The sequence below is a fragment of the Borostomias antarcticus genome (genome assembly GCF_949987555.1).
Source record: "Borostomias antarcticus genome assembly, chromosome: 6".
NCBI classification, from domain to species: Eukaryota; Metazoa; Chordata; class Actinopteri; order Stomiiformes; family Stomiidae; genus Borostomias; species Borostomias antarcticus.
Window position 1 is genome coordinate 14,790,950 of NC_140239.1, and position 27,500 is coordinate 14,818,449.

Below are 27,500 nucleotides of genomic sequence, written 5' to 3' on the forward strand. Positions count from 1 at the left end.
ATACTGACCCTATTATATAAACATACGCATACATTCCCATACTAACTCTATTAATATACACTCCCATACTAACTCTATTAACATACACCTACACTTCCATACTAACCCTATTAACATACACTCCCATACTAACTCTATTAACATGCACCTACACTTCCATACTAACCTTATTAAAATACACTCCCATACTAACCCTATTAACATATACATACACTCCCATACTAACCCTATTAACATACACTCCCATATTAACATACACTCCCATACTAACCCTATTAACATACACTCCCATACTAACTTTATTAACATACACTCCCATACTAACCATATTAACATACACTCCCATACTAACCCTACTAACATACACTCCCATACTAACCCTATTAACATACACTCCCATACTAACTTTGTTAACATACACTCCCATACTAACACTATTAACAAACACTCCAATACTAACCCTATTAACGATGGTTACGTATTGTAACCCTAGTTCTATGAGTGGAGCGGAGCCCCACAGGGCTAGCTCCTATTGGCTAGCGAAACCCAGCTAGCCACATTGACTGAAGAAAAAAACATACACACACCTGTGTCCAACCAAGTCCGGTGCACCACTGTATAAGCGGGCTACGCCCGCACATCTGCTCCTAACCGAAATTTTCAGCGAGCAGACTGTGGGGTCAGCAAGTCTGTTCCCTGTGGGGCTCCGCTCCACTCATACTAGGGTTACAATACGTAACCATCGTTCTATTTCTATTTCGTGGAGCTCCGCCCCACAGGGCTAGCTCCTATTGGCATAAGCGGAGCTACACGACCGCACCATACAGTCTTGCTGGCCCCAGTAAAGGAATGGCCAGTCAGGACACGAACCAGGGCTCCAAGGCGAGACCATACTAACAGTTGATCCGACCCAAGCACTGGCCCCACCCCGCCACACTCGGTCTATCACAGCCGAGGGCAAGGAGAGGTACGTGAGGCGAGAGCTGGACCAAAGCGGTTACTCCGTAACAAGCCCGTCCCAGCCTCACTCATAAACAGGAGCGGAACGTCACTAGACGGTCCTGCTCCTACCTTAGCTGAACCGGTGAGACCTGCGTGAGTCAGGTCTGCTTTCCTAGCAGGAAAAGACCCTGCGGCTCGAACCGGTTCTCTAGCAGCGGCGAGACCTACCGTGGTCCATTCTGACTCTTTCACAGAAGACCCGGCGGCTCGAGCCGAACACCTACATGAAACATCCTGTCTAACGAGCATCCTGAGCCGGCGAGCCCCGCGTGAGTCACGTCTGCTTTAGCAGGAAAAGACTCCACGGCTCGAACCGATCTTTCAGCTGCGGTGAGACCTGCCGTGGTCAATTCTGACTCTTTCACAGAAGACCCAGCGGTTCTAGCCGAGAACATTACAGTAGCTGAAACAAGAGGAGATGCGGACTGTACATGACAACCAGGATAGCGTTGCATTGTGGCTTTATTCCTCGGGGGAAAAAAAGGGAAACTCGCTCACCGCCGCTCTTAACAGAGCGTGGTGTGGGCACAACACAGTCACGCATCTCCACGCACCGTCAATAGGTGCGTCTCTTCTTGCCCCAAGCCGGAGGCGGAGCGGTGGGCGCGCTTGAAAACGCCGGTCCGGTCCCGGCACCCTGGGCGGGGTATGCAGGGGGAGGTCGCGGGGGAGGAGCCGCGCGCACAGTCCAGGAAGCCTGGACGAGCCGGTCCATGGGCCGTAGCAGGGCGGGACCCCATGGCAGGTTGTTTGGACTTGTGCGTTCGCCGGCACTTGCTCCCGGTCGCGGCAGCATCAGCCGGAGCACGCGGACGTGCAGGCACACTGCGCTCCCCCGGAGCAGCGAGGTGGCGAGCGAGGAGGAGCCGGTCCTGCTCCTGGCTGCGACACTGCTCCAGGATGTTGCACTGCTCCACAGCTGCACCAAACAACCCCTCCCTACTGACCGGTGAGTTGAGGAGGACACCTTTGTTTTCCTCACGCAGACGAGTCAGGGAGAGCCATAGGTGGCGCTGCTGCACCACCGACGTGGCCATCACTCCACCCAGACAGGAGGCAGAGACTCTCACAAGCTGAGCCCCGTAGTCGTAGCAGCCTCCAGGACGGGGATACCGAGATGATGCTCTCTCCAGCAGCCGGGGCAGGTCGCGATCGAAGGAACCCTGCCCCGGGAATGAGGCGCCACTAGCGGTAGTGGCTTCTGAGGCAGAGAGACCCTCGTCTGCCTCGGAGAGCTCTTCCTCATCATCCGTAGGCGGGAGGGAGGTAATCGGGCCGCCGGTTGCTGCAGGGGCGCGCCGATGTCCTCGCCGATGTCCTCGCCGTCGACCGCGCCGACCAGCTGGGCCAGACCTTCAGTCTCCAGCGGCGGCGGAGCGAAGAAATGCGCCCGGAGCATCCTCTCCATGGGGTCCAGGAGGGCGCAGATCTTGCAGGCGAGGGACGGAGCCAGACCCGCTTTGGCGTGCTGTGGCCCCAGACAGCAGAAGCAGAGGTGGTGTCCCACGTCGCTGTAGCGGGAGCCGCAGACACAGAAACGATCCGGCGGATCAATCGGCGCCGGCAGGGGGTCATCTAAGGACGCCGCCAGCTCCGCTTGGGTCCGCTGAGTTTTAGACATATCTTGATTTTCTTCTAGCATCAATGCGAGCTGAAAATTTCGAAGGAGCAGATGTGCGGGCGTAGCCCGCTTATACAGTGGTGCACCGGACTTGGTTGGAGACAGGTGCGTGTATGTTTTTTTCTTCAGTCAATGTGGCTAGCTGGGTTTCGCTAGCCAATAGGAGCTAGCCCTGTGGGGCGGAGCTCCACGAAATAGAACATACACTCCCATACTAACCCTATTAACATACACATACACTCCCACAGTGGCGCTCTAAGGGGGGGGGGCGGTTAGAATGATTCCAGGGGCCCCGCACTGACAGGGGCCCCAAAAAGTATTTTAACATTAGGTTTTAACAAAGGTTAACATCATAAATTGGTATAATCTTCAGTATAATAACAAATCAATAATACTAAGTTCCTTTTATTTTCTTGTTTTTGGCAAAAAGTAATCATCCAAAAATCCCCCACCCCCCCCTCTATTTACATGAAATGGTTTGGTCCTGACTCCAGCTTCTAAAGACGCGCAGCGCGTCTAGTGAACAGACAGAGTGAAGCTGATCACCCACCGTTATGTTTCAGCGCAAATATAAATCAGGTGCTCAGAAAAGGAAGGAGCAGAAAAGTAAACATCTACAAAAACAAGGTCAACAGTATATGACAACGTTTTTCACCAAAGAAGGTGGGTATAGTCTGTAAGTGGTGGTCTAGAAATAAAGCTGTTTAGCTAGGCTACTCCAAGCTAGCAATGAGCGACTAATAGAGGTGCGCACGGCGCAGTGCAGAGCTCAGTTCACAGAAAAAAAGTGTTTAGCTACATTTTGCTCATTCTTAAGCCAACATTAATCAATGCAGGCAACCCTTTAGCAAGCTATTTATACTAAATCAGTTGTTGTCCCTGCCCCTGCTTGTCAGGCCAAACAACAGATGTGGCAGCAGCCCTCTCTCACCCCCCTACTCCCTGATGAACCAGCCCTACTCCCAACTGAAGGTGAGGCGTGTTGACATTACTGTCAAAAGTTAATTTAAGTCAACAAAATGTTAGGAACAGACATTTTGGTTATGATGTCTATTACTAATTATATTATAGGATATTATCATATGAAGCCTACACTCTACAGAGCCCTCTGTTAGGAACAGTCCAAACAGACATTTTGGTTATGATGTCTATTACAAATTGTATTATAGTAGCATATATTATCATATGTCATGTACACTACAGTGCCAGGGCCCTCTTCAAGTGCAACTGTTTTGGCAGGAAGCAGTGAAGTAGAGGAGATAGGCAGTGCTGGCAGTACAGATGACGAGGATGGAGCAATAAAATATTTTTTAAAAGATGGCCTTTAGCGTGTTTCTTAGAGGGTATCAAGTCTTGCATCAATAGTGAATTCCATTACTGTATGCAGAAATATAAGCAGTGTTTCAACTTCCTGGCAAAAAGTGCATGTGTGCTTCATAGGGGCCTCTGGTGATATATTTTCATGGGGCCCAGAATTCCTGGGAGCGCCCCTGCACTCCCATACTATAGATCAGGCTTAGAATAAAGCTACCAGACCAGAGAATGTTCACTGACATGTCCTTTAGTGTAGGACCAGTCTCAGTGTGTCCTCTGGAGATTACCTTCTGACAGGTCTCGATGAACTCCTCCATGGTCACCACTCCATCCCTGTTTCTGTCCATCTTCTGAAGGAGGGATGCAGGCGGAAGAAGAGAAAGAAGTGGAAGAGAGAAATGAGATAAGTTGAGCCGGACAGAGCTTAGCATAGCAAAGGAATTGTGTGTGTGTGTGTGCGTGCGTGCGCGCGTGTGTGTGTGTAGACCTGGAAGAACTTGTCGACGTGCTCAGAGGGCGCCTCGTCTCGGACGCTGGGGTAAGTGTATCTACCCATCATGTCATAGATGGACTTCATGATCAACAGCATCTCCTAGAGGAGGGGAGGGGAGGGGAGGGGAGGGGAGGGGAGGGGAGGGGAGGGGAGAGAGGATTGGAGAGGAGGGGAGGGGAGGGGAGAGAGGAGTGGAGAGGAGAAGATAAGAGGAGAGGAGAGGGAACGGAGGGGAGGGGGGAGGGGGAGAAAGAGGAGGAAGAGAGGGGAACAGAAAAGGAGTGGAGGAGGAGGTGGAGGAGAGAAGAGGGGGAGAGGAGGAGGAGAGAAGAGAGAGAGGAGGAGGAGATGGAGTGGAGGAGGAGAGAAGAGGGGGAGAGGAGGAGGAGATGGAGTGGAGGAGGAGAGAACAGGGGGAGAGGAGGAGGAGATGGAGTGGAAGAGGAGAGAAGAGATGGAGAGGAGGAGGAGTGGCGGAGGAGTGGAGGAGGGGATGTGAAGGAGGAGGAGAGGAGGAGGAGTGGCGGAGGAGTGGAGGAGGGGATGTGAAGGAAGAGGAGAGGAGGAGAGAAGAGGGGGAGAGGAGGAGGGGAGCCCATTGGTTCCATTATGCTAGACAAGAGCAATCAAGCACAGAAAAGTGAAGTATTTCTAATAACATTTGGACCCAAGTGTGCTACAGGGCCATGTACATACAGGTGTGCTATAGGGCCATGTACAGTACGTACATACAGGTGTGCTACAGGGCCATGTACATACAGGTGTGCTACAGGGCCATGTACATACAGTACAACAAATAAAGTCTACCTCCTTAGTGATGTATCCAGGGGTGTAGTGGTGACTAAAGAAGTGGGTATACTGTAGCAGAAATGTTACAGTTTTTACATTAGTGGTGTTTAAAGAAGTGGGTATACTATGGCTCCATGCATAAAGAGGTGGGTATACTCCATATACCTCCGTATACAGTACCCTCCACTACACCCCTGGATGTATCCTTGGTCCCTAGCTTACCTCCTTGTCCCTAGCCTACCTCCTTGGTCCCTAGCCTACCTCCTTAGTGATGTATCCGTCCTTGTTGATGTCATACAGGTTGAAGGCCCAGTTGAGCTTCTCTGTGACCGAGCCCCTCAACAGTACTGACAGACCAATCACAAAGTCCTCGAAGCGGATGGAGCCGTTCCTGTCCATGTCGAAGGCGTTGAACAGGAAGTGAGCATAGGTGGTGGCATCTGAGGGTGAGGAGGGAGGAGGGAAGGAGAGGAGGAGGGAAGGAGCGGAAAGAGTAAAGTAAAGGAAGTAGGGAGAGAGGGGAGAGTGAAAAAAGCATACTGCTTCACTTCTCACCTGAACTCTATGTATGAAATGTGTCCAGTAAATGTTAAAATGTCAGTTTAATATTTTTGTGTGTGTAACAGAGAGAGAGAGAGAGAAAGAAAGAGAGAGAGAGAGAGGGAGTGAGGGATGGAGAGAGAAGGAGGGGGAGAGAGGGAGGGATCGTCTAACCTCCTTGGGGAAAGAACTGAGAATAGATGGTCTTGAATGTCTCCTCGTCAACCAAACCACTGGGACACTCCTGTCAGAGAGAGAGAGTGAGAGAGAGAGAGAAAGAGAGAGAGAGACAGAGAGAAGGAGAGGGGGAGGTAGAGAGATGGAGAGAAACGGGGGAGGTTGAGAGAGAGAGAAAGAGTGTGTGAGAGAGAGAGAGAGAGGGAGATAAAGAGAGACAGAGACATTAGTCATACTGTTTGTCTGTAAATTGTGTCCCAGCCCCACATCCCCAGATGTAGACCCCCAACTCCAGTCGCTGACCCAGGATGCACCTGGGTTTCTACCTGGACACAGCTCCAGTCTCTGCCCCAGGATGCACCTGGGTTTCTACCTGGACACAGCTCCAGTCTCTGCCCCAGGATGCACCTGGGTTTCTACCTGGACACAGCTCCAGTCTCTGCCCCAGGATGCACCTGGGTTTCTACCTGGACACAGCTCCAGTCTCTGCCCCAGGATGCACCTGGGTTTCTACCTGGACACAGCTCGTCTCTGCCCCAGGATGCACCTGGGTTTCTACTTGGACACTCAGCTTAGCAGGGGCGTTCAGATGGAGGAGGCTGTGTGCCTGCACTTCCTCACTGTGATGGCAAGAAACAGGCTTTCTGTGGAAGACCTGGTTGATATCTATATCCCAGTGATGAGACCAGGTCTGGAATATGGGGGCGTACTTCCTGTGGGCTGAACAGAGGAGCTACGAGCCGCCATGGACAGGGTTCAGCAAAGAGCAGGCAAAATAATGACCAGAGGTTCAAGAGGGGCGCCCAGATCGGCCAGCAATCGGAATCGACAGATATTCAGTAAAAATATGAGATCTGGGAATTCCAATCATGCTTTCTTGTCGCCGATCACAACAACCGATCAGTGACGGCCAAGTGATTTTCAGATACATGTTAACATAAACAGCATGAGACAGTTCAGTGTTGCATGAACATGTCAGTGCAGTGGAGCTACTACAGTGTGTGAGACAGATGTAACACATGCCATCTGCAATGCACGCCTCTGGACTCAATCTGATGGATGAAGTGTATTTAAATGGAAACTGTAATGCTATACCAGCTGCTATAACAAAACAAAAAAAACGATCGGTATCTGCAGTGTATCAGCAGATATGGTTTATAGATGATCGGTGATCGGTATCGTCACATCCCTAGTTCAAGGGCATGGCATTGCACCTTCCTGAGCTACAGACGGGAAGAGAACAGGCTACTGTGAGACTGATCAAGGACCTGCACCAGCCTGACTATACACTCCACAACATCCTCCTCCTAGACATGAACCAGCCTGACTATACACTCCACAACATCCTCCTCCTAGACATGAACCAGTCTGACCATCACAACATCCTCCTCCTAGACATGAACCAGCCTGACCATCACAACATGCTCCTCCTAGACCTGAACCAGCCTGACCATCACAACATCCTCCTCCTAGACCTGAACCAGCCTGACTATACACTCCAAAACATCCTCCTCCTAGACCTGAACCAGCCTGACAATACACTCCACAACATCCTCCTCTTAGACCTGAACCAGTCTGACCATCACAACATCCTACTCCTAGACCTGAACCAGCCTGACTATACACTCCACAACATCCTCCTTCTAGACATGAACCAACCTGACCATCACAACATCCTCCTCCTAGACCTGAACCAGCCTAACCATCACAAGATCCTCCTCCTAGACCTGAACCAACCTGACCATCACAACATCCTCCTCCTAGACCTGAACCAGCCTGACCATCACAACATCCTCCTCCTGGACCTGAACCAGCCTGACCATCACAACATCCTCCTCCTAGACATGAACCAGTCTGACCATCACAACAACCTCCTCCTAGACCTGAACCAGTCTGACCATCACAACACCCTCATACTAGACCTGAACCAGTCTGACCATCACAACACCCTCCTCCTAGACCTGAACCAGCCTGACCATCACAACATCCTCCTCCTAGACCTGAACCAGCCTGATCATCACAACATCCTCCTCCTAGAACTGAACCAACCTGACCATCACAACATCCTCCTCCTAGACCTGAACCAGTCTGACCATCACAACACCATCTTCCCAGTAGAACCTGAACCAGTCTGACCATCACAACATCCTCCTCCTAGTATGACCTGAACCAGCCTGACCATCACAACATCCTCCTCCTAGACATGAACCAGTCTGACCATCACAACATCCTCCTCCTAGACCTGAACCAGCCTGACCATCACAACATCCTCCTCCTAGATATGAACCAGTCTGACCATCACAACATCCTCTCCTAGACCTGAACCAGCCTGACCATCACAACATCTTCCTCCTAGACATGAACCAGCCTGACCATCACAACATCCTCCTCCTAGTAGAACCTGAACTAGCCTGACCATCACAACATCCTCCTCCTAGTAGGACCTGAACCAGTCTTACCATCACAACACCCTCCTCCTAGACCTGAACCAGCCTGACCATCACAACATCCTCATCCTAGTAGAACCTGAACCAGCCTGACCATCACAACATCCTCCTCCTAGACCTGAACCAGTCTGACCATCACAACATCCTCCTCCTAGTGGGACCTGAACCAGTCTGACCATCACAAATCCTCCTCCTAGACATGAACCAGTCTGACCATCACAACATCCTCCTCCTAGACCTGAACCAGTCTGACCATCACAATATCCTCTTCCTAGACCTGAACCAGCCTGACCATCACAACATCCTCCTCCTAGACCTGAACCAGCCTGACCATCACAACATCCTCCTTCTAGACCTGAACCAGCCTGACCATCACAACATCCTCCTCCTAAACATGAACCAGTCTGACCATCACAACATCCTCCTCCTAGACATGAACCAGTCTGACCATCACAACATCCGCCTCCTAGACCTGAACCAGCCTGACCATCACAACATCCTCCTCCTAGACCTGAACCAGCCTGACCATCACAACATCCTCCTCCTAGTCGAACCTAAACCAGCCTGACCATCACAACATCCTCCTCCTAGTAGGACCTGAACCAGCCTGACCATCACAACATCCTCCTCCTACAACTGAACCAGCCTGACCATCACAACACCCTCCTCCTAGTAGAACCTGAACCAGCCTGACCATCACAACATCCTCCTCCTAGACCTGAACCAGTCTGACCATCACAACATCCTCCTCCTAGACCTGAACCAGCCTGACCATCACAGCATCCTCCTCCTAGACATGAACCAGCCTGACCATCACAACATCCTCCTCGTAGTAGGACCTGAACCAGTCTGACCATCACAACACCCTCATCCTAGACCTGAACCAGCCTGACCATCACAATATCCTCCTCCTAGACATGAACCAGTCTGACCATCACAGCATCCTCTTCCTAGACCTGAACCAGTCTCACCATCACAACATCCTCCTCCTTGACCTAAACCAGCCTGACCATCTCAACATCCTTCTCCTAGACCTGAACCAGTCTGACCATCAAAACATCCTCCTCCTAGACCTGAACCAGTCTGACCATCACAACACCCTCCTCCTAGTAGGACCTGAACCAGCCTGACCATCACAACATCCTCCTCCTAGATATGAACCAGTCTGACCATCACAACATCCTCCTCCTAGTAGAACCTGAACCAGTCTGACCATCACAACATCCTCCTCCTAGACCTGAACCAGCCTGACCATCACAACATCCTCCTCCTAGTAGAACCTGAACCAGCCTGACCATCACAACATCCTCCTCCTAGACCTGAACTAGTCTGACCATCACAATATCCTCCTCCTAGTGGGACCTGAACCAGTCTGACCATCACAAATCCTCCTCCTAGACATGAACCAGTCTGACCATAACAACATCCTCCTCCTAGACCTGAACCAGTCTGACCATCACAACATCCTCTTCCTAGACCTGAACCAGCCTGACCATCACAACATCCTCCTCCTAGACCTGAACCAGCCTGACCATCACAACATCCTCCTCCTAGATATGAACCAGTCTGACCATCACAACATCCTCCTCCTAGTAGAACCTGAACCAGTCTGACCATCACAACATCCTCCTCCTAGACCTGAACCAGCCTGACCATCACAACATCCTCCTCCTAGTAGAACCTGAACCAGCCTGACCATCACAACATCCTCCTCCTAGACCTGAAATAGTCTGACCATCACAATATCCTCCTCCTAGTGGGACCTGAACCAGTCTGACCATCACAAATCCTCCTCCTAGACATGAACCAGTCTGACCATAACAACATCCTCCTCCTAGACCTGAACCAGTCTGACCATCACAACATCCTCTTCCTAGACCTGAACCAGCCTGACCATCACAACATCCTCCTCCTAGACCTGAACCAACCTGATCATCACAACACCCTCCTCCTAGACCTGAACCAGCCTGACCATCACAACATCCTCCTCCTAGACCTGAACCAGCCTGATCATCACAACATCCTCCTCCTAGAACTGAACCAACCTGACCATCACATCATCCTCCTCCTAGACCTGAACCAGTCTGACCATCACAACACCCTCCTCCTAGTAGAACCTGAACCAGTCTATCCATCACAACATCATCCTCCTAGTAGGACCTGAACCAGCCTGACCATCACGACATCCTCCTCCTAGTAGAACCAGAACCAGTCTGACCATCACAACATCCTCCTCCTAGACCTGAACCAGCCTGACCATCACAACATCCTCCTCCTAGTAGAACCTGAACCAGTCTGACCATCACAGCATCCTCCTCCTAGTAGAACCTGAACCAGCCTGACCATCACAACATCCTCCTCCTAGACATGAACCAGTCTGACCATCACAACATCCTCCTCCTAGACCTGAACCATCCTGACCATCACAACATCCTCCTCCTAGACCTGAACCAGCCTGACCATCACAACATCCTCCTCCTAGTAGAACCTGAACCAGTCTGACCATCACAACATCCTCCTCCTAGTCGAACCTGAACCAGCCTGACCATCACAACATCCTCCTCCTAGTAGGACCTGAACCAGCCTGACCATCACAACATCCTCCTCCTACAACTGAACCAGACTGACCACCACAACACCCTCCTCCTAGTAGAACCTGAACCAGCCTGACCATCACAACACCCTCCTCCTAGACCTGAACCAGCCTGACCATCACAACATCCTCCTCCTAGACATGAACCAGTCTGACCATCACAACACCCTCCTCCTAGTAGAACCTGAACCAGTCTATCCATCACAACATCATCCTCCTAGTAGGACCTGAACCAGCCTGACCATCACGACATCCTCCTCCTAGTAGAACCAGAACCAGTCTGACCATCACAACATCCTCCTCCTAGACCTGAACCAGCCTGACCATCACAACATCCTCCTCCTAGTAGAACCTGAACCAGTCTGACCATCACAGCATCCTCCTCCTAGTAGGACCTGAACCAGCCTGACCATCACAACATCCTCCTCCTAGACATGAACCAGTCTATCCATCACAACATCATCCTCCTAGTAGGACCTGAACCAGCCTGACCATCACGACATCCTCCTCCTAGACATGAACCAGCCTGACCATCACAACATCCTCCTCCTAGTAGAACCTGAACCAGTCTGACCATCACAACATCCTCCTCCTAGTAGAACCTGAACCAGTCTGACCATCACAACATCCTCCTCGTAGTAGGACCTGAACCAGTCTGACCATCACAACACCCTCCTCCTAGACCTGAACCAGCCTGACCATCACAACATCCTCCTCCTAGTAGAACCTGAACCAGTCTGACCATCACAACATCCTCCTCCTAGTAGAACCTGAACCAGTCTGACCATCACAACATCCTCCTCGTAGTAGGACCTGAACCAGTCTGACCATCACAACACCCTCCTCCTAGACCTGAACCAGCCTGACCATCACAACATCCTCCTCCTAGACATGAACCAGTCTGACCATCACAACATCCTCTTCCTAGACCTGAACCAGTCTGACCATCACAACATCCTCCTCCTAGACCTAAACCAGCCTGACCATCACAACATCCTCCTCCTAGACCTGAACCAGTCTGACCATCACAATATCCTCCTCCTAGACCTGAACCAGTCTGACCATCACAACACCCTCCTCCTAGTAGGACCTGAACCAGCCTGACCATCACAACATCCTCCTCCTAGATATAAACCAGTCTGACCATCACAACATCCTCCTCCTAGTAGAACCTGAACCAGTCTGACCATCACAACATCCTCCTCCTAGACCTGAACCAGCCTGACCATCACAACATCCTCATCCTAGTAGAACCTGAACCAGCCTGACTATCACAACATCCTCCTCCTAGACCTGAACCAGTCTGACCATCACAACATCCTCCTCCTAGTGGGACCTGAACCAGTCTGACCATCACAAATCATCCTCCTAGACATGAACCAGTCTGACCATCACAACATCCTCCTCCTAGACCTGAACCAGTCTGAACATCACAACATCCTCTTCCTAGACCTGAACCAGCCTGACCATCACAACATTCTCCTCCTAGACCTGAACCAGCCTGACCATCACAACATCCTCCTTCTAGACCTGAACCAGCCTGACCATCACAACATCCTCCTCCTAAACATGAACCAGTCTGACCATCACAACATCCTCCTCCTAGACCTGAACCAGTCTGACCATCACAACATCCTCTTCCTAGACCTGAACCAGCCTGACCATCACAACATCCTCCTCCTAGACCTGAACCAGCCTGACCATCACAACATCTTCCTCCTAGACCTGAACCAGCCTGGCCATCACAACATCCTCCTCCTAAACATGAACCAGTCTGACCATCACAAAATCCTCCTCCTAGACCTGAACCAGTCTGACCATCACAACATCCTCTTCCTAGACCTGAACCAGCCTGCCCATCACAACATCCTCCTCCTAGACCTGAACCAGCCTGACCATCACAACATCCTCCTCCTAGACATGAACCAGTCTGACCATCACAACATCCTCCTCCTAGTGGGACCTGAACCAGCCTGACCATCTGCTCCTCCCTCCTAGTGGGACCTGAATCAGCCTGACCATCTGCTTCTCCCTCCTAGTGGGACCTGAACCAGCCTGACCATCTGCTCCTCCCTCCTAGTGAGGGAGAAAGGAATGGCCGGCCTCTTCGCGAAAGTAATCAGTTGTCAAAAACAACAACAAACAGACTGAGAAACTCCACCATCTCTTGTGGTGTCAGGTATTTTAATCATCTGTAATTTTCGGAATTCATTCTGTATTGTTGATAGGGTTTGTTTTAATCACATATAATCATGTATGTATACAGTTGCCTTTCATTTCATTGTACATTCTGCATAGTTAAATCTTTGTATTGCAAGACAGAATGATTGAATTCAAACTCAGACCCAGACCCAGACCCAGACATACGTTCTTGAAACCCCTGTACAGAGACTGCAGCTCCTTCTTGGTGAACTTGGTCTGAGCCTGGAGCTGGTCCAGGCCTTCCGGCTGGTGGCGCACCGTGGACAGCTCCAGGTCACTGTCACTGCTGTCTGTAGGAGCGAGAGAGGCAGGAGAGAGAGAGATGGAGAGTGGATAGAAGTGGAGGGATGGAGAGAAAGAGAGCAGGGACAGGGAAAGAGAGAGAGAGGAATGGGACAACAAATGTGTGTGTGTGTGGGGGGGGGTCCGGTTAGGAGAGGGGGGGGGGGGGTTAGACCAAGAGCGAGTTAGCAAAAAGTGGACGAGAGAGAGGAGTGAGAGGGAGAGAGAGAGAGAGAGAGATAGCGGAAGTACTTTCTTTTCAGTGTTTTTATTTGTTTGTATTTTGGTTGAACAACCCTAGCCTGCTAACCATAAAGAGGCTACTGGGTACAGTATAGTGTATAGAGACATTTATAACACTAGAAATTACCTCTGAAAAAGAGTCCTTCTATCTGGAATGTTTTCTCAGAGGGTCCTTCTATTTTATATACAGGTAGCACTCTTTTTTGTAGAGAGTAGTATCGGTTTATTAAGATTAGAGTAGAGAATCTGTGTCGAATTGTTCTAGAGTTAATTTTATCTGAAATATCAAAGTTACACCGTCAGTAGCTAGCAGGTTAGGTTACACTGTCAGTAGCTAGCAGGTTAGGTTACACCGTCAGTAGCTAGCAGGTTAGGTTACACCGTCAGTAGCTAGCAGGTTAGGTTACACCGTCAGTAACTAGCAGGTTAGGTTACACCGTCAGTAGCTACTGTAGCAGTAGGAGCTCCACTCCTGGATCCAGTTTCGTAAATCAGCCTGACCCGTGTCCAAGTCTGACCTAGTAGCCTAGTGCTGTGATTGGTTGATATCCTTATCACTTTCTTAATATGGGCCTCAAAATTAAGATCAGAATTGAACATGACACCTAGGTTTCTGACTTGGCATTTGGTGTTTAGTATCAGTGTTTTTTAGTGCCCAGATAGTCTCTCCCTTTCAACTTTATCACCAATGATCAGCACATCAGTTTTATCCTGGTTAACTGAAGAAAATTCTGTGACATCCATGCATTTATATCAACAATGCATTCTACCAAGTGGTCAACTGAGCTGTAGTCATCGGGTGTCACGAAGTATATAGCTGGGTGTCATCTGCATGACTATGGTAGCTAATATTGTGCCTCCTGATACATCCCACAGGGGAAGCATATACAGACTGAAGAGTAAAGGCCCTAGAATGGATCCTTGTGGGACCCCACATCATTAAAAACCCATTTCTTCTCCCTGGCCTTCAAATGTAGTTGATCACGACACCCTGGTATTCTGTTTGTTTTTATATTTCTGTAGTGTTGTTGTTACAGTATTTTATATTGTGCTTTTATTGTTTATTGTATTTTGTGTACAGCACTTTGGCTTGACCGCAGTCGTTTTAAATGTGCTTTATAAATAAAACGTGACTTGACTTGACTTGATTGAAGTGTTTTTTGAGCTGTGATCACCAAGGGTGACAAAAAACTCTCAGCCAATGAGGTAGGTCCTGAACCAGTCAAGGACTGGACCAGAGAAGCCGACCCAGTTCTCAAGTCTTCCAATACGGATGTCATGATCTACAGTGTTGAAAGCTGCACTGAGGTCCGGAAGGACAAGGATAGAGCTTTTTGGCATCAGCGTTGATTCTGAGGTTGTTTACAACCTTGACCAGTGCTGTCTCTGTGCTATGATGAGAGCGAAAACCAGACTGAAAAGTGAAAGTTTTTTTTTTTTATCCTAGGATTTTACCTAAGAATGGGAGGTTGGAGATCGGTCTAAAATTACTGAGGACTGATGAGTCTATTTTATTATTATTTATTTTATGAGTTATTTTTCTTCAGAAGGGGTTTAACCAGGGCAGTTTTAAGAGCCGATGGAAAAAGCCTGTACTTATGGAGCAGTTAACAATGCGTCATCAGACACAGAGTTAAAAAATAGTCTTGAAAAACTTGGAATAGGATCAACAGCTAGCTAGCAGGTTAGGTTGCACACATGAAGAGAGACCTCCGAGAGATGAGTGGAACAAAGACAAAACAGCTCCAAACAGGGAGGGAGCTTCTGCTCCAGACTCACCATCTTTACACAAACATAACAGAGAGGGAGGAGGAGAGAGAGAATATGGAAGGAAGTGTGAAAGAAAGGGAATGAGAGAAGGGGGGACACAGTCAGTCATATACAGAGGAGGTATAGAGAGAGGGGGTTTGGACAGGGAGAGAGGAGAGAAGCAGAGAGGGAGAGAGAGCATCATAGTCAGGTAACAGTGGTACAGTCTGTATAGACAGAACATCCATCATGTGAGGGTTATTCATAACCCTGGGTTATAACATCAGTCAAGAAGCACAGAGATCAAATTCTGAGTCCAGAAACAGGAAATACTGAACACTCCATATTTACAGTTAACCACAGTGATACGTCAAAAAAGATCATGTCTCTCCTATGAAGTATGTAGTGTTTATTGCTCTGCAAATGTTCTTAGGCAATAGACAAACACTTTCCAGGAGCTTGTACGATTGTCTCTTTGAGAGCTCAGGGAAGAATTTTTACAGCTCATTTTTCTGGCCCCCAGGTGAAACTTTTTTTTTTGCTTCCCTCTGGAATATGTAGGGGTAGGACCTATGCCCTAGAGGTCTTCACGGGTCGGGTAAATCCGAGAGGACCCGAACTGGACCCAAGACCTGTACGGGTCCGGGTCCACATTTCCACGCTTTTATTATGGTCAATTGGGTTCGGGTGGATCCGATTCTATTACGGGTCTGTTTATCATTATGCGTAATACCCGAGAGAAACGCATGACGTGAATTCAGTACGGCAGCCACCACCAGCTACCTTAGAAAATAAGCTGAAAGAAAATGAATATAAAGAGGTCAAACCTAGCGGCAGCTTTGTGTAGCCGTATTTATTTACGGCCGTTTCATTTCCATGCTGCCATCACAGCCTGACAAAACAGCGATTGATCCTGTCAAGATTGAGAGGATAAATCGCAATTCCATCCATCTGTGATGCAACAGCATGCAAGCCAACAGCCGTGACAGCCTAAGCGATTAATGCCACTGCTACTTGCTACTACTGCCTGTCGGATCCGTAAAATACCCGATCCGACTCGGGTCTCGGGTCTCTGTCCTACTCCTGCTCTCGGACAAAATCGGGTCCGGTATACATATTTTAAAAAATGATCGGATTTAGTCAGATCTCGGAACGAATGTCTCGGGTCCATCTCGGTTTTGGGTCCACATTTTAGACCCGAGAAGACCTCTACTATGCCCACCCTCCCATTGCTCTCTGTAAAGCGCATTGTGTTGCCTCTGTGTATGAAATGCTCTATACAAATAAAGTTTGATTTGATTTGAAAACATGTCACACACCACAGTACACCACGGTAGCTCCCAAATAGCAATGATTGTACCCACGACTTCAGGTGGAGCTTACTGGAGCACAATGTGACTGTGGTCAACACACTCCTAACTTCCTCCAGCGCTCTTCAGCTGTATCCTCCCCCCCCTCACTCTGTGATGTCGATGACCCCCAGCCCCCCCCACCCTCCCCCTCACCGGTCTCTGTGATGTCGATGAGCCCCAGCCCCCCCCCACCCCACCCTCCCCCTCACCGGTCTCTGATGTCGATGAGCCCCAGCCCCCCCCCCACCCCGTCTCACCGGTCTCTGTGATGTCGATGAGCCCCAGCAGGTGCATCAGTTTGAGGAACATGAAGACCAGACAGACGATGCCAACCGTCTGCAGACCCTCCGTCTCCCACCTCACACTCATCCTCTCCTCCTCCGTCTCACCCCCCCCCTCACTCAGTCTCAGACCGGCCTCCACACCTCCTCTGGCGATCCCTCACTCTCCGATCTCCGCCTCTCTCTCTGACTCTACTCTTTACTATCTCTCTTTCTTTGTCTTCCCTCCTATCCTCTACCTCCAGATTCTCTACATCTGTCTCCCTCCAGCGGACTCTCTGAGTCTGCTGTCACTCTCACACACTTGTCTTTCTTTCTGTCACTCTTTTCTTCTTCTTTATTTCTCTGTCCTTTCTCGCTCCTCAGTCTTGCGCTCGTGTCTCAAACAGAAGAGTAGATGTAGTGAACCCTCATCCCTCCATGGTACGACTGTCAGAACTCCTCCCTCTGTGACGACCTCTCCGGCGTCGTGGTGATGAGCTGACACATATCACAGAATCCCGCAAGACCATCTCTTCTCCTAACACCTATCGTTATGAGCCCTCCTTCCCTCCACTCTCCCATCCCTCCCTCCGTCTCTCCATCCCTCCCTTCCTCTATTTGGGGCGGAGCGGAGTACTGGCACTTCAATTGCTCTACTCCTGGAGCTCCTCCACCTCTTACAGAATATCGGCTCCTCCACCTCTAATACAGAATATCAGATCCTCCACCTCTTACAGAATATCAGCTCCTCCACCTCTTACAGAATATCAGCTCCTCCACCTCTTACAGAATATCAGCTCCTCCACCTCTAATACAGAATATCAGCTCCTCCACCTCTTACAGAATATCAACTCCTCCACCTCTAATACAGAATATCAGCTCCTCCACCTCTGATACAGAATATCAGCTCCTTCACGTCTAACAGAATATCAGCTCCTCCACCTCTAATACAGAATATCAGCTCCTCCACCTCTAATACAGAATATCAGCTCCTCCACCTGATACAGAATATCAGCTCCTTCACGTCTAACAGAATATCAACTCCTCCACCTCTAATACAGAATATCAGCTCCTTCACCTCTAACAGAATATCAGCTCCTTCACCTCTAATACAGAATATCAGCTCCTCTACCTCTTATACAGAATATCAGCTCCTCCACCTCTGATACAGAATATCAGCTCCTCCACCTCTAATACAGAATATCAGCTCCTCCACCTCTTACAGAATATCAGCTCCTCCACCTCTTATACAGAATATCAGCTCCTCCACCTCTTATAGAATATCAGCTCCTCCACCTCTTACAGAATATCAGCTTAAAAGTACAGTATGGTGGAGCTCTTGCACCTAAATATGAGGAACTCCAGTGTGACAGAGGTCAGAGGTCAGGTCAACTCTCTAACGGGGTTTAGATGAGGGTGTAAGATCAGATCAGAATTAAAAGCCTGTGATTTAATGTACATCACATGGAGAGAACACTTACATGATCTTATAACCTTACTGCGTCATATTGTACTCATCTGTCTTTAAAGAGAGGTGTGTGTGTGTGTGTGTGTGTGTGTGTGTGTGTGTGTGTGTGTATCAGGGAGGACATGGTATATGTCTTTAAAGACCCAGAGAGGTGTGTATGTGTAAAGATCCAGAGAGGGGGGTGTGCGTGCGTGTGTGTCTGTGTGTAAAGATCCAGAGAGGGGTGTGTGTGTGTGTGTGTGTGTGTGTGTGTGTGTGTGTGTGTGTGTGTGTGTGTAAAGATCCAGAGAGAGAGTGTGTGTGTGTGTGTGTGTGTGTGTGTGTGTGTGTGTGTGTGTGTGTGAAGATCCAGAGTGTGTGTGTGTGGGTGTAAAGATCCAGAGTGTGTGTGTGTGTGTGTGTGTGTGTGTGTGTATCCAGAGATCTTTACACACAGGTGGTGGTGGCCCTGATCCCCGGGTGGTCCCCAGCCGGCATCGTGATCCACTATCTGTCTGATTAGCCCCTGCCTTCTCTCCTCTTCATTACCTCATAATGAGTGCGGCCCCCAGTGGAGCAGGGCCCAGAATACAGGAGCTGGGGCCCCCAGGGGCCTGTCACACTTCTCCTTCACAAACTACTCAGCGCTTTACTTCAATACTCATCACACGTGACAGGACCTAGGCTGGATATCTGGATTACATCTTTGCAAATGGACACGCACACACACAGGGGTGCACACATAGTACACCCACACATACACACACACACACACACACTCACAGAGTACCAGTGTGATGCAGCTTTGCTGCCCTCTGGTGGAGGGAAAGGGCAACAACACGCCAGGCATGAAATCCAGCTAAGTGCAGAAGGAAAGCAGTGAATGTAACTAACGTCTGCAGAATAGAACTCAAGAGGAGGATTTGGAGAAGACGAGCGGATCCCTAACCCTGACCCCTGATGTACACCCCTACTTCCTCACTGGCTGGACCCCCGCTACCCTGGTAGATTCACAGGGTTAGGTTTAGCAGCATTACGAATAAGAATAGGAACAAACCTGAGAGAAGCTACAACCCAGCAGGATACTTCAAGACTCACTGTCATCTTAACACAGAGATAGAAACAGCCCAAACACACACACACAGACCAGCAATGGTATCTCCTCCTAGACTAACATATACCCCCCCAAAATCCCGATGCTGGAGCCAAACCACAAGCCCGAAATATCTCCCGCACCCACGCCACCCAGGACCAGAGAGGCGTATCGATGTCGGTGGAAATAGACCTGGCGGAGCAGGCTTTACTACACAATGATGACATCATAGTGCGGTATAACAATGCAGCCATTCACACACACACACACACACACACACACACACACACACACACACACACACACTGTCCAGTGTTTGGGCCTATAGCCCTATGGTATGGGGTGTGAAAAGTATGGGGTGTGAAAAGTGCCCTTTGGTTGCGTGTTCAAGCTTACTTACAACGTGTATGTATGTGTGTGTGTATGTGTGTATGTATATACATACACACACACATACAGACATACACACACGTTCGTGTGAACAAGCAGAGCTCACTGCAAAACATGCGCACATGCGCGGTAGTTCGCTCGCGCTTTAAATGAATGGGGGAGCTCACGTGACCGAATGACTGTTTGCTTTGTGAGTTGTGAGCTCAGTGGCGCGTGTATGTGTGTATGTGTGTGTGTGTGTGTGTATGTATGAGATCGAACATAGCCTACATACATACACACACACACACACACACACATACACGTTCGTTCCAACCAGCGCAGCTGTATGTGAAACTGCTTGCGCATACAAGCGCGGCAGCCACCGCACTTCCGCGTGACGTCACCGAATGCTCTGCCGCTGTTTAGAGAAAAGCGTGTATGTGTGTATGTATGTGTGTGTGTGTGTGTGTGTGTGTGTGTGTGTGTGTATGTATGTCTGTGTGTGTGTGTGTGTGTGTCTGTTTCGACTCGCTTAATGAAGGACTTCGATACATCGCTTCAGAGAATGAAGACGACTATGGTAAATATAGCACTAAAAATATTAATATCTGCGTGGTTAGATGACAAGACCATGCTTTGTGGGTAGATCGTATGCCAAATCAATTTGTTTTTTTGTTTAGATGGGGGAGAGCCGGGTCAAAAGTCGCGCAGGACAAAAGTCGCGTTCCCATTTTCTCCAGAATGACTGGACCTGCAAATATGTGGTTATACGTGCCTGCACATATTACCGTGTAGGAGCTCCCTTCAAATTTTGGGCGCGATCGCAGCATATTTGACAGAGATATCGATGGAAAACCACTTTTGCCCCATATAAGTAAAATCATGGTCTCATAAGCATTTTTCGATTTTAAATTTGTGTACACTTGTTTTAGTTTGCAAACATATGCAATTTTCTTAGCATATCTACTGGCTACATGATAACATAGCTTTCAAGTTTCGTTCGAGCAAGTCGTGCCTGCAAGCCAGGGAGAAATGACAGGAGACCGTGGCGGGACAAATGTCGCATCCCGTAGAGTGACAGAAGTCGCATTCTGATGGCTTAGAACCAGAGGGGTGCGCGAGTGACATTTGGGCAGAATGAACAGGTGAAATTAAAGCTCTCGAAGAGATCTTTCTAATGCTATTGGTCAGCTTTGTATGCAGTTTTAATGTGAAAGATACTGTTACGGCTCCGCCTCCGCCTGTGCGCTCTCCAGCTCCCACCACCGTTCCCGCAGCGCGCACGCCACGGCCTTCCACTTCAGCGCGCGCTCTGCGCGCCCTTCGACGTGATCACCCCGCACACCTGAACACGGTTCCGCTAACGAGCTCCGAGAGCACGGCTCACCTGCTGCCACCACTCATCCAACCACCTCCCCTATAAGAACCCGGTCTTCCCAACGTTCTTCCCTAAGATTCGTTATGATTCCGGTTTGTTTGCTGCTCTTTTCCTGGACTGACATTACCCTTGCCTGCACATATTACCGTGTAGGAGCTCCCTTCAAATTTTGGGCGCGATCGCAGCATATTTGACAGAGATATCGATGGAAAACCACTTTTGCCCCATAAAATCATGGTCTCATAAGCATTTTTTGATTGTAAAATTGTGTTCACTTGTTTTAGTTTGCAAACATATGCAATTTTCTTAGCATATCTACTGGCTACATGATAACATAGCTTTCATGTTTCGTGCGAGCAAGTCGTGCCTGCAAGCCAGGGAGAAATGACAGGAGACCGTGGCGGAAGTCGCATCCCGTAGAGCAGGGGTGGCCAACCCGCGGCTCCACGCCCGTCAATGTGCGGCTCCTCCATTCATTGATAAAAAAAAAGTTGGCTTGCGGCTCTTTCATCCTTTCATTAAAAAATAAATTCATTCATTCCATAAGAACGTTTCTCTCTCTCTCTCTCTCTCTAGTTTCGCTGTGCATTTCTTCCTGCCCATTTTAGTTTATTGCAGATTTGTCATAAAATCATGATTGTTTCGCTAGGTCGCGAGGAAGTCGCGTGAGAACCACTTCAAACCAATCATTTAGGTAGCAAATCACCTTGGTAACAAAATAGTTGTAAACAAAATAATTTGCTCTGCGTGGGGACAAACACAAAACGAATGTATTATTAGACATATCATAATAATATATAGCCTTCAACGACCTCCTGAGCTGTCTGCCTGATGGTCTCAGGGCTAAAGAGACCGCGCGTCGTTTTCCTCACCCTAACTCTTGGCATGCTGTCAATGAAAGAAAATACATTGTAGGCCTAAATAAACATGGTTTTAGGCTATTGTGTTTATGTAGGCCTATAGGTTAAGCTATGTGTTCATAAGGTTACGTCATTGTAAACGAAAGTAGCCTATATAATCCAATTGACTGGAACCAGGGGGTTTGACAAAAGTTAAGAGGCAAAATAATTTGTCTTGACTGCATTTAAGATGTATCTGTAAGGGGGCTGGTTGGCTAGCTGACCCAAACGCACGGACACAGACGGACAGTTCCAAGCCCAGAGGGCGGTTTAATACAAAGCGGAGGTACAGAGGGCAAGGCAAAGGGTAGTCAAGTTCAGGTAGGGGTCAATCTATCAACAAACAATGTCCAGAAAACGTAATCCAATCCGTGGTCGAGGTCCGGGGAGAATGGGTTGGGGAAGCCGTGCGTCAGTCCAGGGAAAGAGCAGCAAACAAACCGGAATCATAACGAATCTTAGGGAAGAACGTTGGGAAGACCGGGTTCTTATAGGGGAGGTGGTTGGATGAGTGGTGGCAGCAGGTGAGCCGTGCTCTCGGAGCTCGTTAGCGGAACCGTGTTCAGGTGTGCGGGGTGATCACGTCGAAGGGCGCGCAGAGCGCGCGCTGAAGTGGAAGGCCGTGGCGTGCGCGCTGCGGGAACGGTGGTGGGAGCTGGAGAGCGCACAGGCGGAGGCGGAGCCGTAACAGTATCTTTCACATTAAAACTGCATACAAAGCTGACCAATAGCATTAGAAAGATCTCTTCGAGAGCTTTAATTTCACCTGTTCATTCTGCCCAAATGTCACTCGCGCACCCCTCTGGTTCTAAGCCATCAGAATGCGACTTCTGTCACTCTACGGGATGCGACATTTGTCCCGCCACGGTCTCCTGTCATTTCTCCCTGGCTTGCAGGCACGACTTGCTCGAACGAAACTTGAAAGCTATGTTATCATGTAGCCAGTAGATATGCTAAGAAAATTGCATATGTTTGCAAACTAAAACAAGTGTACACAAATTTAAAATCGAAAAATGCTTATGAGACCATGATTTTACTTATATGGGGCAAAAGTGGTTTTCCATCGATATCTCTGTCAAATATGCTGCGATCGCGCCCAAAATTTGAAGGGAGCTCCTACACGGTAATATGTGCAGGCAAGTATAACCACATATTTGCAGGTCCAGTCATTCTGGAGAAAATGGGAACGCGACTTTTGTCCTGCGCGACTTTTGACCCGGCTCTCCCCCATCTAAACAAAAAAACAAATTGATTTGGCATACGATCTACCCACAAAGCATGGTCTTGTCATCTAACCACGCAGATATTAATATTTTTAGTGCTATATTTACCATAGTCGTCTTCATTCTCTGAAGCGATGTATCGAAGTCCTTCATTAAGCGAGTCGAAACAGACACACACACACACACACACAGACATACATACATACACACACACACACACACACACACACACATACATACACACATACACGCTTTTCTCTAAACAGCGGCAGAGCATTCGGTGACGTCACGCGGAAGTGCGGTGGCTGCCGCGCTTGTATGCGCAAGCAGTTTCACATACAGCTGCGCTGGTTGGAACGAACGTGTATGTGTGTGTGTGTGTGTGTGTGTATGTATGTAGGCTATGTTCGATCTCATACATACACACACACACACACACATACACACATACACGCGCCACTGAGCTCACAACTCACAACGCAAACAGTCATTCGGTCACGTGAGCTCCCCCATTCATTTAAAGCGCGAGCGAACTACCGCGCATGTGCGCATGTTTTGCAGTGAGCTCTGCTTGTTCACACGAACGTGTGTGTATGTCTGTATGTGTGTGTGTATGTATATACATACACACATACACACACACATACATACACGTTGTAAGTAAGCTTGAACACGCAACCAAAGGGCACTTTTCACACCCCATAGAAAAGTGCCCTTTGGTTGCTTGTTCAAAGCTTACTTACAACGTGTATGTATGTGTGTGTGTATGTGTGTATGTATATACATACACACACACATACAGACATACACACACGTTCGTGTTAACCAGCACAGCTCACTCCAAAACATGCGCACATGCGCGGTAGTCGATCGCGCTTTAAATGAATAGGGGAGCTCACGTGACCGAATGACTGTTTGCGTTGTGAGTTGTGAGCTCAGTGGCGCGTGTATGTATGTATGTATGTGTGTGTGTGTGTATGTATGAGATCGAACATAGCCTACATACATACATACATACATACATACACACATACACGTTCGTTCCAACCAGCGCAGCTGTATGTGAAACTGCTTGCGCATACAATCGCGGTAGCCACCGTCATTCCGCGTGACGTCACCGAATGCTCCGCCGCTGTTTTGAGAAGAGCGTGTATGTGTGTATGTATGTCTGTGTGTGTGTGTGTCTGTGTGTCTGTTTCGACTCGCTTAATGAATGACTTTGATACATCGCTTCAGAGAATGAAGACGACTATGGTAAATATAGCACAAAAAATATTAATATCTGCGTGGTTAGATGTATCGGCTTTTACTGCAAGCTAGCTAGCTTCCCAGCTAACGTTACATCATTGCCTAGGCTAGCGAAGTGTCTACCAAGACTGTGGGTAACGTTAGATGGTCACGTTATGCGAATTCAACTCGGTATATTATGTAGGTGTATCTAGCTAGCTCCATTACTTTACAGTTTGGCTAGAGAAGACCGGTGTATTGAACGCGGTCAAACTCAGGCCTGCCACGTTTGCCTGTCGGTGCTTTTAAAATCACGTCACAGCTGTATTCCCTGTGCAGTAACGTTACTCATTCAGCACCAGCCTCCATTATTAATGTTATAATGTATGCCTGTGATCAGAGAGGAGCGCGTTATTCCCTCTAGCCTTAATGGTTTGTAAATGTTATAAAGTGTCTATTGCAATATGGAGGTACATTATTATTTCCCATATGCTGTATTCGAGAGTAGAGGTTTTGTAACTATCTCCCATTTACATTACATTATTTTACATTTACATTAGCCATATACATGTGCATGAACGCTCTGCAGTAATGACTTGGGTGCTATTATCACAGTGCTTGTTGGGTCCAACTACAGATTGTTTTTGATGTTATAGATGGACTGTGTACCAGCCTTCAGATTTGACTCCAACAACCTCATGGTCATGGCTCAGGGAAGTACTATTCAGCTGCAGCGGTGGAGAAGTGATGCCCCTAAGGGAACCAGCCCAGAGGAGGAAGGAGAAAATCTGTAAATCTGTAAATCTGAAATCTATAGGCTCTAAGGCTTCAAATGAGCTGTCAATCGTCAAAATTGACCAACAATGGGTTACAGGGTTAGGCCTACAGATGCAGCATAGAACGTAGATACATAATAAGTATCTAATTAATAATTATCCAAGTTAATATATGAGAACGGATCGCTTTTAATGGTAGGCTAGGCCTATGCATCTTGTGATCACAGATGCAGCATAGAACTAAGATGTTAAATAATTATCTAATGAAATTAATAATTATCTAATTATCTAGTTTATATAGGCTATGAATAAAACAATAAGCCGTTTTATTGGCTATGGGCCACTAGTTGCAGGCTATACACGACTTGATGCGCTCTGCTCTTACGGGCGGTTGAGGCGGCAGCTCAAATACACTTCGCACATCTCTGCACCTTGGCAGTGCAACTGCCACAGACAGCTTTGGTGCACTTTGTGCATTGGTAGACAGTTCTGTTCTTGCTGCAGCTTGTCTTCACCATGCAGGTATTTTTTGGGGGGGTGTTCTTCTGTGGACACTGCGAGGGGTGCCGCTTGGCCGCTTGGTGGCTGTTTGGACACCAGAGCGCGCAGCTCTTCAGCCAACTGGAGGATGAAGTCGCGTCTGGGGAGGCTCTGTAGACTATGCGTCTCTGCACCAGTCCCAGCGAGTCCAAGCTCCCCCAATGAATAATACTTATTTATAATAGCCTACATTGCGCGAAACTGTGCATATAATAGGCTGTACATAGCGCGAAACTGCGCATTCCCTATAGCCGTTCATTGAACAGCTGGCGGCTGATATAGGTAGCCCTATAAATTAAAAACATACACAATATTGTTTTTATTTGAATGATCTTGAATATATTTAACAATAGGGGGTGCAACATAACACCATTTTAGGAAAAGTCATTGACTGGCGGACTTCAATGTTTTATTAAAATATAGCCTAGTTATGTGCAAATGAAAACCCACAATCGCCCAATAAGTCTTTGTAGTGTTAAGAGAGCGTCTCATGTCAACAACTTTTTGGTCAACTCACAGGTCTGTACTGAACTACGACGAGATGGAGATTCTTTGTAAACTTGATGGCTCTTGGGAGAACTCTGTTTTGTCAGCTTACATCATCGTCTTGATGCAGAGACGAGAAAGAGTAAATGCAATGACCAGGCTACTGTCGGAAATAGCTGGAACGTCATCATTTATTCGCAAAATCTGTTTCCATTGCAAAATTTTCCTACTATCGATGCACTGACTTTTCCACCTCCTCCGAGCGTAAAAACTTTTTTGCGATAAGAGCTGAATTGTAGTCAGCTTTCCCCGCTGCGCACAGGACGCGTGTGTCCCCCGCTGATCCGAGCGAGAACGCAGGCGGAATATCGCTCCCCGTCTGAAACGGCCTTTAAGGCCTTGCCGCTCCGCCCCAGATTGTCCACGGCTCCCAAATTGTCCGCTCGCCTCTCTCATTGAAAATGAATTGCAATGCGCGGATATCGCTCTTAGTCTGAAACGGCCTTTAGCCTACCAACACGCTAAAAAGAACACATGGGCAATATCTGCGCTGAATATATGGCTGAACACTCAGGTGAGATGTAAGGCTATTCAACCACTCCCAGGTTGCCTCTTCAGACATGAATCACTATCTAGCAAGCTGACACTCTGTTTCTCTCCACAGACCAGTCTGGACAATCTGTATCAATTAGGACTGGAACATACCTCTTTATGCATAATTCTAAATAAAACTTGCATTGCTGATTGGATGTCTACAGTTTCTTCAAATCGTATAGAGAGACATCTTGTTTACTGACAATGTGTTTGCTTTTTTTATTTACCATGTAACATTGAGGATCCAAGTAGATTTGTGAGCAAGAGACATGTTTGCCAACACTTTTTAGATGTCAGCTCCAGTGATGACTAGTGACCCCTGCCCGCAATAAAAATTCAGCAACAAGTCATGGCAGTGTTGTCTTTATACCACATCGCAATGATATCAGCTACACTAG

At 48.3% G+C, this 27,500-nt stretch overlaps 1 protein-coding gene across 2 annotated transcripts in view; it reads right to left on the reverse strand.

Annotated features, from left to right (window-relative positions):
- Positions 1-27,500, reverse strand: part of LOC311309922 (calsenilin) — a gene marked incomplete at both ends in the record, with an annotated part of 57,142 nt that overhangs the window by 1,695 nt on the left and 27,947 nt on the right. For both annotated transcript variants that reach the window (XM_084439272.1, XM_084439271.1), the window contains 5 exons: positions 4,225-4,287; positions 4,425-4,529; positions 5,481-5,659; positions 5,934-6,003; positions 13,344-13,468. In XM_084439272.1, coding sequence (XP_084295398.1) covers positions 4,225-4,287; positions 4,425-4,529; positions 5,481-5,659; positions 5,934-6,003; positions 13,344-13,468 — 542 coding nt within the window. The remainder of the gene's footprint in view (positions 1-4,224; positions 4,288-4,424; positions 4,530-5,480; positions 5,660-5,933; positions 6,004-13,343; positions 13,469-27,500) is intronic.